The sequence below is a fragment of the Gadus macrocephalus genome, chromosome 3 (genome assembly GCF_031168955.1).
Source record: "Gadus macrocephalus chromosome 3, ASM3116895v1".
Classification (NCBI taxonomy): Eukaryota; Metazoa; Chordata; class Actinopteri; order Gadiformes; family Gadidae; genus Gadus; species Gadus macrocephalus.
Window position 1 is genome coordinate 18,239,839 of NC_082384.1, and position 11,655 is coordinate 18,251,493.

The 11,655-nt window shown below is 46.1% G+C and overlaps 1 protein-coding gene across 1 annotated transcript; it reads right to left on the minus strand.

The window, feature by feature from the left end:
• Window positions 1–508: 508 nt before the first annotated feature.
• On the minus strand, window positions 509–11,456 carry LOC132454421 (protein tweety homolog 3-like). Its single transcript, XM_060047767.1, has 4 exons — window positions 11,297–11,456; window positions 10,909–11,001; window positions 9,915–10,051; window positions 509–4,458 (listed from the first exon to the last, which is right to left on the minus strand). Exons 1-4 carry the CDS (start codon window positions 11,354–11,356, stop codon window positions 4,443–4,445), a joined length of 306 nt encoding a protein of 101 aa, XP_059903750.1. The 5' UTR covers window positions 11,357–11,456; the 3' UTR covers window positions 509–4,442.
• Between the last annotated feature and the right edge of the window lie 199 nt (window positions 11,457–11,655).

The window sequence follows — 11,655 nt, forward strand, 5'->3', positions numbered from 1 at the left end:
GTGTGTGTGTGTGTGTGTGTGTGTGTGTGTGTGTGTGTGTGTGTGTGTGTGTGTGTGTGTGTGTGTGTGTGTGTGTGTGTGTGTAAATGTGTATACACAACTGTACTCTACACAAACATGTGTCTGGACGATGTCCCGCTGTAAACTCAGGGGACATGGTGTGAGAGCACCGCAGGGAGCAGCCGCACACACACGCATACACAAACAGACGGACAGCTTTGTTCTAATCAAGAGTGCGCAAAATGGAATACAAGGAAAGAAACAACGCCATCTACTGTTCGTATTCATTACTGCAAGCATTTAGATAACTTGCATCGCTACATACAACCTTATTTGCGTTTCTTAAAATTGATGCACAACTTACTGTATATTTATTTTATAACACACTGTTTCAGTCATGCAGCTCATTGCCCAACAGAAAAGTATTTGGGTTTGGGTTTTGCAAACACAAACACATAAAGAAATTCATTAGAAAAATACATAAATAAACAGAATACACTCTGTATCAGTAAGTTAAAGTGGCTTTAATTGTTTTCCTTTTTTATTACATTTATTCCAGGCTGAATGATATTATTACCACAGTTTTGACATGAACATCATTAATATCTTAAGTTAAAACCTTAAAAGGAACTTTCAGAGAAAACCGAAGACGTCTACCACACCAAGATACAACTGCTTTTGAAGTCCTGCTCAACTGTTTTTTTATTTCTTCGTTTTTTTTATTTTGCTTGAGCGGGCCCCATATTACATTACAATGTAAAAACTGGTTCTCATGGGTACTTTTGACGTTCCCTCAACAGAGATTTGTGCCAAAGGGGGCCCCAGCGAGTTTGCAAAAACAACGTTAGACAGGAAGCCAAGGAGCGTTTTGAGTCAGGTGTGCAGACCTACACTCAAACACTGTTTTTTCGTAAAACATTTGCAATGCAAGACAGAGATTCAGTCGTCACTAATAAGAAAAGAGAGGGAAACAAACGGCTGCTTTTGCCTTTGTTCTCCTATTTAAAAAAAAAAAAAAAAAGCTATAGCTATCGTTGTTTTAATTCTTTACATTTCATCTTTGTACAAGACAGACATAAAAAAAATGCAGTGATATGAGAGAGTGTAGTAAGAGTTTAAAAACATTATGAAAGGCCATCAGTGACTATTCCAATGGATCTTGTCATAGGTTATCCCTCCCCGGTGCACTGACACCGTTGAGTACTACAGCGTAGGTAGTGTAGTTACTGTGACAATGAGAACATATCACTGTAAGAGAAATCACAGGTAAGATGATTGTCTCGCTATTATGAGCAGTGGCTGTCCCGTTAAGAGGAGAAGAAAGCGGTTAAAAAAGCCCAGACGGAGGGCCGGTCCAAGGGTGCTGTTGTAAGCGCTGGGCTGCTGTACAGGTCAGTAGCCTACGTAGCTCATTACAGTATGCATTATTCTATAGAAAACAAACAAATTATAATGTACTATGACAACTCTTCTTGGATGCCACAGTTGAGGGGAATGGTTGGGGAGGTGGTGCATGTCGTATGGCTCCTACGGCACTAGATGTGTACGTGAAGTTAAAACAGGACCACATAAAAAGTGTGTGTTTTGTATATGGGAGAAGTGTAGTATTATGTTTAGGAGTGTATGCATACAAGTCTCTGCATCGTGTGTGTGTGTGTGTGTGTGTGTGTGTGTGTGTTTGTGTGTGTGTGTGTGTTTGTGTGCTGAGTGCGTGTGTAACTATAACTGTAAGTAACACTGCAGAAGGCTTGAAGCACTCGCTTGATTTCCTCATTCTGACACACTGTTTACGGTCACTTACACACGGTAACACTGAGATATAGAAAGAGCCAATCACACGGTAGCGAGGCCACACGCAGACTCATACGTATGTTTCTATACATTGTACAGGGTTCAGAAAGAGAGAGAGAGAGAGACAGAGACAGAGGAGAGTGGAGAGAGTGGAGAAAGAGCGAGAGAGAGAGAGAATGAGAGAGAGAGAGAGAGAGAGAGAGAGAGAGAGAGAGAGAGAGAGAGAGAGAGAGGAGAGTGGAGAAAGAGCGAGAGAATGAGAGAGAGAGAGAGAGAGAGAGAGAGAGAGAGAGAAAGGGGAGAGTGGAGAGAGAGCGAGAGAGAGAGAATGAGAGAGAGAGAGAGAGAGAGAGAGAGAGAGAGAGAGAGAGAGAGAGAGAGAGAGAGAGAGAGAGAGAGAAAGGGGAGAGTGGAGAGAGAGCGAGAGAGAGAGAGAGAAAGGGGAGAGTGGAGAGAGAGCGAGAGAGAGTGTCCCTACCATACGCACACTTGGTAGCTTATAGCGTGGCCGTGCCTTTCTGTGACAACTTCTCCATTACCACCTTGAAAAGTCATTGTGTTTCTTTAAGACAACAATAACAACCAAAAATGGACTGGTTGAGAGGGGCTAGTCAGTGGGTCTCGGACCCCTGGTCATAGCAATGTGCCTTGAACCTCTCCAACTCCAGAGGTCTTCGTTTGACGGATAAACATAAACAACAGTTTACAAGAAAAACAAGAGAAGAATTTTTTTTCTTTGTCACAGTACCACATCAGTATTAACCGCTTTGTAAAACAAAACAACCCAAACAAAGTTGAACACCACTAATTGTCCTACATTCTAAGAGGGTTTATGAAACAAAACAGAAGAAAAACAAAGCCTGTGTTCATTGAGACACCCAGTTGTTATACTTGAGGAAATACATTGTAAATCAATCCAAAAAAATAGTTATTAGTAAGTAGTTTTTTCTTCTTTTTTTTCGCCTTCCGGTTCCTTCTCCTTGCGACTTGATTGGCAGAGTGAGCACCGACTCTGGAAACACGTTGGACACCACGTTTCACCAGCCATTTCCCGTTTCTGATCATCTTCTTCTTTGTCCCATGGGTCCCTTCAACTCTGCTCTTATTTACATGGAGGAGAAAAATAGTCCCATCCAGAAATGCGTTATCCTCCTCTTTGCCGCTCTCCCTTTTTTTGATTCTTTCATCGAGGCAGTAGCAGAGAGGGGAACATCCGGTGACCCTCGTTATTCAGAGTTATTTGGCACAGGTTGAGCACATCGACGTCTCTTTCCGTCCCGCCTCGGTGTCTTCCAGGCGCCCGCATAATGAATCATTCCCAACAGAGATCCATTTGAAAAGCGCTTGCAAGAACACACAACAGTCCTGGCTCGTACTACAACAACAACAACAACAAAGCAAAACCTCCTTCCACCTGCTTATGCACACCTTAACCAATGAGAATAATAAAATTAAAAAATAGAGCTGCAACACAGACAGCTCCGTATTCAAGTCATTAATTGTGGGTTAAAACAATACTGTTGATCTACAGAGGAAGGTAACCCCAAAAGTGTCTGCCGTCCCAGACACCAGCTGTTAGCTATATCGTTAGAATGGCTTTTCTGATTCACTTGTTCTTATCTCTATACAAATGGTTTCTGAGTGCATGTATGAGTGTGTGCGTGTGTATGTGTTTTGACATGAGAAAGGTACAGCAACAATTCTATGACACACTAAGCACACCACCATGTTAAACCAGAAAGGACTTGGGTCTGTTTGCCCAATGAAAACAGAATGAATTGCTCATTCAGTATTTACAGCTATGTACAGATTGTTTGTGTGTTTGTTTGTGTGTAAGGGGGTGGGGGGGGGGGGCTTGTTATTGTGCAAGTGGTTATGTGTCCCACTTCTCAGGAATGTGGACAGTGTGAATTAAGGGGGATCTGTATGTATGTTTGCGTGTGTGTGTGTGTGTGTGTGGGGGGGGGGGGGGGGGGGGGGGGGGAGACGTTGAAGAAAATGCGTGGAATCTCCACTAGGGGCCAGTGTACTGGAACCATGGAGAGGGCTTTAAAGTAGTTGTTATGCAAAGGAATGCATTAACGTGGTAAATGTAGTCTTGGAGGCATGATACAGGTTATTGATGAGGAGGTTGGGTACTTCCTCTTCTTTTGATTGGGTGAGATATGAGCTCATTAAAAGTGCACTGTAGGCCGAGGCGCTGAGTTGGTGAGTCCTGCTTGATGTGGGTTACGTGTTCCTCTGTTTGGGGCGGGAGGGGAGGGCAGGGGGTTCGGCCGAGTGGTGGAGGTCGTCGTGGTAACCATCCCCTCTGACCTTGGAGTCCAGTGGGTTGTTTTTTTCTGAACTGCTTGGAAGCAGCTGAGTGGGGACCTTGAGCCCCCCCCCCCCCCCCTCCCCCCCATTCTGTCTGACTGAGGCATTGGAATGGAGAGGAGGAGGAGGAGGAGGAGGAGGAGGAGGAGGTGGAGGAGGAGGAGGAGGAGGAGGTGGAGGATGAGATGGAGGCGGCGGTGGTGTGGCGTCGGCCCTCTAGTGGACGGAGGACTGGGGACGTGCGGTGGCGTGGGGCCGGCTGGCCGGGTCCAGTTGGTCGTTGGGGACGGACCGCCGGTTCTGCTCGGGCCTGCTGGTGGCCAGGTACTTGGCCCTCATACTAGAGGTGTACTGGATGGAGTGACAGACACAGGGGCGGGGTTAGAGGGGTGGAGAGGAAGGAAGAGAGGACAGGAAGAAACCATTTTGAAATTGGGCAGGAGTGCCGGATCATAACTTGACACATAAGAAACGCAATAGTTACTTAGAATAAAACAATTAAAATGTGCAGAAGCAAATGATAAGAGAGAATAGTTTCTGAATTCAAGAATTAGAAAATGAATCTTAAAAAATGGCTCCATGTTCTCAAAGCTATGAGAATGGCTTTGTGCAAAGAGAAACATATACAGATGGACAGATTGATCTATTTCGAGAGGTAAATAGATAGACAGAAACACAGACAGGCAGGCAGACAGACAGACGGGACAGAGAGTGACGGACAGACAGACACAACAACGTGTGAAGCACACAGAGACAAACAGGTGGAGTAGAAATACTTTCACCGGTCATTTGGACAGCCAGGGGGGGTTGAGTAAGACAATAACTACATGACAGCTGATTAGATCGGATTAGAATAGTATTATTATCACATCTACATGAGGAGTTGTGGTTTTGGTTTGGTTTGGTCAGTCGGTTGTAGTTAGTGCTCCAGTTCTGATGTAGAAGGTGGAGTTAGAAGGAGTTAGTGGTGCTCTCTAGTGTGAGGAGTTAGCGAGTTACATGGACAAAACCCTGAAGGTCGCTTCAGGGACAAGATGGCCTCCGGTCATCAGAGATGATGGACAGCTGTGCCGGGGCACAGTATGGCCACAGACAGACAGAGGTCGTGGTGGGGGGTGGGGGGTGGGGGAATAGGCTGGTGGTTCCCGTGCACAGTACTGTCTTAATGACGTCGTCATCGATGGTGAAGGTGGTGAGGGGCCACAGGTAGACAGGGGACACATGCACCTTGAGTAGAGAAATGCACACATAGAGACACACTATGGGGACGGGGAGGGGGGGAGAGGGGGAGAGGACACCGAGCTAGGGGCACAGGGTGCTGCCGTGTGTCGTGGAGCCAGAACAACCCTATGTCTACTATATCGGAAGTATTTTCTATATATTTGTATTAATAGATGCATATATATTTTTGCTGAAGGGGAGAGAAGTACCGAAGACGGGGGTCTAATGTTGCAGCGAGCATCGTTTCAGATCTTAGTTATGGTTCCATGTTGACGCAACGCAAGGGATTTACGGACCCACTACGTCCTTGTGGACCCCCCTTGTGTCGAGGCGACGCAGCAGCAAGAGCTTTGAATGGTCCGCTAATGTATACCTGACGTAAACCCGATGCAGAACCATAACAGGTACACGACTGCGTCAAAGCGACTGCATGGTCTTTGCTTTGCGTCAACGGGGAACCATAACTAAGCCTTTAGATGTCACTTGACCATAGATACTGATCTGATTTATTTTGCCTGTGACGTATAAATATGACTAGACCTTGTCTGCCTTTAACGCTGCCTGTTGTACGTGCGGTATATATTAAGGTGCTGTCATAGACAACAGATTACAATTCACAGTATGGCGGTATATCAGACTATTAAATAAAATATTTAAAAAACGCTGCCATTCATGGACAACCCCTTCACATTTCCAGACTAGTGATTCAGGATGAAAAGGACCTTCTTTCCTCCATCTTCTTCAAATGTAAAGTGGTGGAACACAGCTGTTCTATTCATATCGGTTTACTTTTTCTATTTGAAGAAAGGAATTGTAAAAGTTTCAGGCACATCAAAAGTAATCTTGGAAATTAGAATGCCGAATGGCGGGTCATATTGCCTTTGCAACATGTATTATCACAATGTTATATTTTATCTCTATTGTCCAGCCCTTATTATTCCCAATTGAGACGGCTGCTTGTTTTATAAATGGAATAATCACACGCCCTCCTTCCATCATAGTGACCAGAGAACAACACCACCACCCAGATCCTCTCTTCACATCAGAAACAGAGACATCTCAAAATTGGAGATAAATGTGATGACACAGTATTATCAAAGAAATCCAACTCCTCTCTCGGTGCAAGTGCAAGTTCCGCTGTTCTAATGTCTACCTCTCATATTGCTGTCGTCCCAGGCTGCCAAAATGACCTCTATGAAGACATTCCACAATACCCCCCTTTTCTCTCAGATGACCAGCGTGCAGTGGTGCAGGTAGGAAGAGCAGACCAATACGTTCCAATAGCCACACTAGCCTGGTACCGGCCATCACATTATACACACACACAACGTTTCTGTGCTTTATGGGGACCCCGCGGTCCTCATGACACAGAAAGGGCGCCGCCAAAACCAAAGGGGTTTGGCCTCCCCCCCGAGGTGTCCAATCAGATTGTCCGTAGTGTGGGTATTGGAATGCGGCGGAGGTGGGAGAGGGAGAACTAGAAAGTGTGCACTTACAGAGGGCGGAGGGGACTCTCTGCCAATCAGAGGGGTGTTCTCACACCGAGGGTTCTGAAAGTTTGCGTTCTGGCTCCTGCGTTGTAGAATAAGAGGTTAACTGACAGGCGTCGCCAGAGGTTCAACTGTGGCCCGGGTCCCTGTATCTGAGCATGCTCCATCTTTAACTAACTGCCCAACGTTATAGATCTATGTCATACAAGTCAGATCATGAATGGTCATTTAAAGAGCAATGTCACGGCGAGGACTTAACTTTGGTCTTACATGCATCCTTATGTTTGATCCTTACGTACAGAAAATAAGTTTTGACCGGACTATAGGCTAGTCATAGTCGTTCATTTTACACTGTGGGTATTGCTTGTTTACATTATCAGTGGGTATTTCTTGATGGAACTAAATCGAATAGCAATTGGTCTTTTAAACATTTGGTATTCCAAACATACTAACAACACTCTATTATCCAGAGTGCTGTTGTTCTACCAGATGTTTGTGCCAACTAGCTCAAGCCTTTCTTCAACCTTCGTTCCCAACATTATCGGTTGTGCCAAGGCTTATGTATCGACATGCCGTATTAACAGTTGAGGGAATTCTAACAAGGGTTGTCTAGCTACAAGGTGTGTCTAGCTAACATTAAGAGTGCCAACAGATATGAGAGCCAGGGGTCTAGCTAGCCGCTATCTGTTCCTCTATGTCAAGCAGAGAATTTCTGCAGTGCTGGTTAGCTTCTCATAGCAGGCGGTGTGTCCTCCGAGCTACCCCTAGCTAGCTAGCCGTAGGTGCTAACTCACATGTACTCAGTGACGGGGGCATTGCTGACAGTGTGCGCCGTAGCGGGCAGGCTAGCTTCGCTACCAAAGCTCGAGCCACAGCTGTAGAGGCTGGGCATGTGAACTCGGTACAGGTTATCGTGCGCGCCGCCGCGCGAGGCGCCCGACTCGTCCTCGCCATCCTCCTCCTCCGTCCTTGGGGGTTGGGTCGGGTCGAAGGGGGGGCCGGGGTGAGGGTGGGCGCGGCGAGGGGGGGGGGGGGGGGGGGTGAGAAGAGGGGGGGAGAGAGGGAGGGACAATCCAAGAGAGACAACAAGAGTTTAGGTGGTTTGGAAGGGAGGTTAGGAGAGGACGAGGAGGGGAACACTGGTAAGACTTAAGCGCCTTTAGCGCCTTTAGCGCCGCTGACTGGGAAAGACATTTGTAGCATCTTGTGTCCGGGAGGCCCCTGAAGCAGAGTCAAGCTGTGAGGCCTGACAGTGGCCCACACAACGACACCATGCGGGTTCATAGCAAACATACAGACGTTTGAGGAGGATCCAGAATAAATAAAAAATGCTGTACTTTTTATTTTTACATTTCAGTGCTAATTATTTGATTGTGAAGATAGTGAGGATAGACCAACATTCATATATTTGCCGAATTCACTTAAAATGTGCCAGGCCATGCATTACTGGGGGAAAGAAAAAGTCAAAGGAAAGAAAATCATATAAAAGGTAGGAAATAATAAAAGCTTGGCTGGGCTAACCATTTTTGTTGACAAAATGGTCAAAAATATGAAACAGTCAGCAACATAAGATAATGAGGTATTAGATAAGTGTGCTGATTTGGAAGTTGGATATCTGGCTACGGAAATATATACAGAAATGTTCATCCATTAGATGATGTTTGATATACCCTTTACTTGATCAAAAAAAACAACGGTTGTGTCTTCCTAGTAATAAACATTGTCCAACATTTGTATAATATAGTCCAAGATTTTTTTTCTTTTGATTAGATTAGATTAGATACAACTTCATTAATGCCCTATAGGATTAATGTTATTTGTTGTTTATAATTTGGTTTAAAATAATTCCTAATTGAACTGTCATTTTACACCTGTTAACCCCTCAAGATAGCTAACAGAGAAAGGACATCTCATCCTGTAATGTTAAAACTAGACGGCGGGAATAGGGCAGTGCCCCAGTGAGCCACAAGGGTGTGCTAAATGACAAGTCTAACCAAGCCTGGAGCGGCATACAGCGTGTCCTTTGTCTGCATGCAGTAAACACAATACAACAACCCTCTTCAAGACTAGGGGGGCTGCTTGTATTAATGCAGCAAGAGTGTCATTATGGTCTGTTTGAATTCTTGGTGAGAGGCATACAGTGATACTACTGCTTACTCCCACTCATCAAAGACCTATCTAAGCTGTGGTTCATACCAAGTGTCTTCCATTGGTGCATTCCAACCACTGACGCTGTATTACATGCTATTTAGACCTGATTAACAGCTATTTATCCAAAAGGCAGAGGAAGCTAGGATAACATTATCATCTTAGTTACTCATCTACTGTAAACATCCAGTCTGTGTCACTGGCGCTAGAACTAGAGCTGTAGGAAATCGCATTCTCACCAATTGCTGAAGCCCAATGTATTTCCAAATCAGGACAGGGAGGGGAGGGGGATGGGGGAGGGAGGGAGGGAGGGAGGGAGGGGAAAGAGGGGAGTGACGTGGGGAGAATGAAAAACATGGGGAGTTTTGGTACATTTTAGAGATGCTCAGAGACAAGATGGCAGAGACAGTTTCGAAAATAGTGGCACAAACAAATGAAGACAAACAAAAATAGAAACAACAAAATCACAAACATTTAGTGAAAAGGGAACCGAGACAAATAAATATGCAGCCAGGGGTGGCAAACCGGACGGATGGTTGGAGAAGGGGACACAACGGCTCAAAGATAAACACACAAAAATGGTGACATGCACTGATTCTAAACGAGGTCGCTCTATTGGGCTATCTCCTGTCTGTTTCTGACCAGCAGGATAAGGGTGGGAGGGGGCAGCAGCAGGTCAGTCAGGTAAAGTTAAAGCACAGAGCAAAAAGGAGTCAGAAGAACCAATCGCGGGTGATCCAGAACCGCAGGAACCACAGGAAGAAAACACATGAATCATGATCGTTCAATCACTTGCACATGGATTCTTGATAAAGGTTGTGAAAGGGTGAATGTGTGTGTGTGTGTGTGTGTATGTGTGTGTGTACGTGTGTTTGTATGTGTTTCTGCATGTATTGCGCGTGCTTGCCTGTGTGTGTGTGTGCGTGCCTGTGTGTGTCTGCGCCCTACCTCTTGCTCGGCCAGGTGTGAGGCACGCTGCAGACGATAGAGGAGAACATGAGGGCTGTGACAAAGGAGAAGAGCACCAGGTAGATGAGGCCCTCCACGCCGTCGTAGCACAGGCCCGTCAGAGCCTGGACGTAGTCCTGAGGGGGGGAGGAGACCGGGGGAGACATGAGACAGGAGGGGGGGGGGGATAGGAGAAGGGGGAGGAGAGAGATGAGGAGACCGGAGGAGGAGAGAGGAGGAAAGAGGGGAAGGAGGAGGAAGAGGAGGAGACAGTACGAGAGGTGAGGAGAGAGGAGGAGACAGGAGGAGAGAGGAGGAAACAGGGGAAGGAGGAGGAAGAGGAGGAGACAGTAGGAGAGATGAGGAGAGAGGAGGAGAGAGATGAGGAGGAAAGAGGGGAAGGAGGAGGAAGAGGAGGAGACAGTAGGAGAGAGGAGGAGAGAGGAGGAGAGAGATGAGGAGACAGGAGGAGGAGAGAGGAGGAAAGAGGGGAAGGAGGAGGAAGAGGAGGAGACAGTAGGAGAGAGGAGGAGAGAGATGAGGAGATAGTAGGATGAGGGAGAAGGGCAGGAGGAGGAAAGAGGAGGAGGCGTAGGAAGATGAGAAGGAGGAGGGATATGAGAGTGGAGGAGAGAGGAGTAGCAGGATGAGGAGACATGAGGAGGAGAGAGGATGAGGAGACAGGAAGAGGGGAAGAGGAGGAGAAGGACAGAGGAGGAGGAGAGATGAATTGGAGGAGATGAGTAGGAGCAGAGATGGGAGTGGGAGGAAGAGGAGGACAGGACAGGATAGGATATTGGGACAGCAGCAGGGTAGGAGAGGGGAGGAAGAGAGGAGAAATGAGAAGGCAGAGGAGAGGATAAGAGAGGAGACAACAAGATGTCAACAACGAGTCAAATCATTTAAAAAGTTTTTCTATTACTCATCATTGTATCATCATCAGTTGATAAAACCACACAAAGACACAAACACACGCACTCACTCTCTGACTCACCATGTGTAGGCTGCGGCAGTCAACATGAGCTGTAAGCTGATGCAGGCCCACTTCGGTGGAGTTTAACACGGACTGGATCTGTTCAAGGTTCCCCTACAGAGGCAGGTTGCGTACATAGATACATCACACATTTGGCCGGTGATAAAGCCACTCAGTCAAGGAGTCCACACAGAGCTTATGCAAACGGTTACCGCAGTCACTGAGTTGACCAGTAACTAGGCAACAATGCTTTTGAAACGGTTTCTGTTGTGACAGGTTCACAAAGGCAAATGTCACATTTTCTGACGTAGGTGCTAACTTTTCTACATTTGCCTTCATGTGATTGTACTGACGCACAGACAGAAATACACACACACACACACACAGACAGACAGACACACACACAGACCTTAGTGTTGGGGTAGTCACGGGTGGCGGATCTCAGTAGCTCAGCTACATCGTCCTGCATCTCTACCAGGGCTTTGTGGCTCCCAGACAGCCTCTGTAGACACACACACACACACACACACACACACACACACACACACACACACACACACACACACACACACACACACACACACACACACACACACACACACACACAAACACTTAAAATGAAATCACCAAAATGAAATAAAATACTATTTATCATAATGAACAAGTAAGAAACACCTGATTCATTAGGAAATCGAAAAACTATTTAAAAGGTGTATTCACACGATAAAAGCTGTTAGAATCGACCCAACACAGTGACAAATGATCATT

Bases quoted from the DNA above. Each gene is read 5' to 3' on its own strand.
- LOC132454421 (XM_060047767.1), bottom strand. From the start codon at position 11,356: ATGCAGGACGATGTAGCTGAGCTACTGAGATCCGCCACCCGTGACTAC. The intron at 11,002-11,296 runs GTCTGTGTGTGT...CTGCCTCTGTAG, and splicing joins GTGACTACCCCAACACTAAG to GGGAACCTTGAACAGATCCA. The intron at 10,052-10,908 runs GTGAGTCAGAGA...TCCCCCCCTCAG, and splicing joins ACTGCCGCAGCCTACACATG to GACTACGTCCAGGCTCTGAC.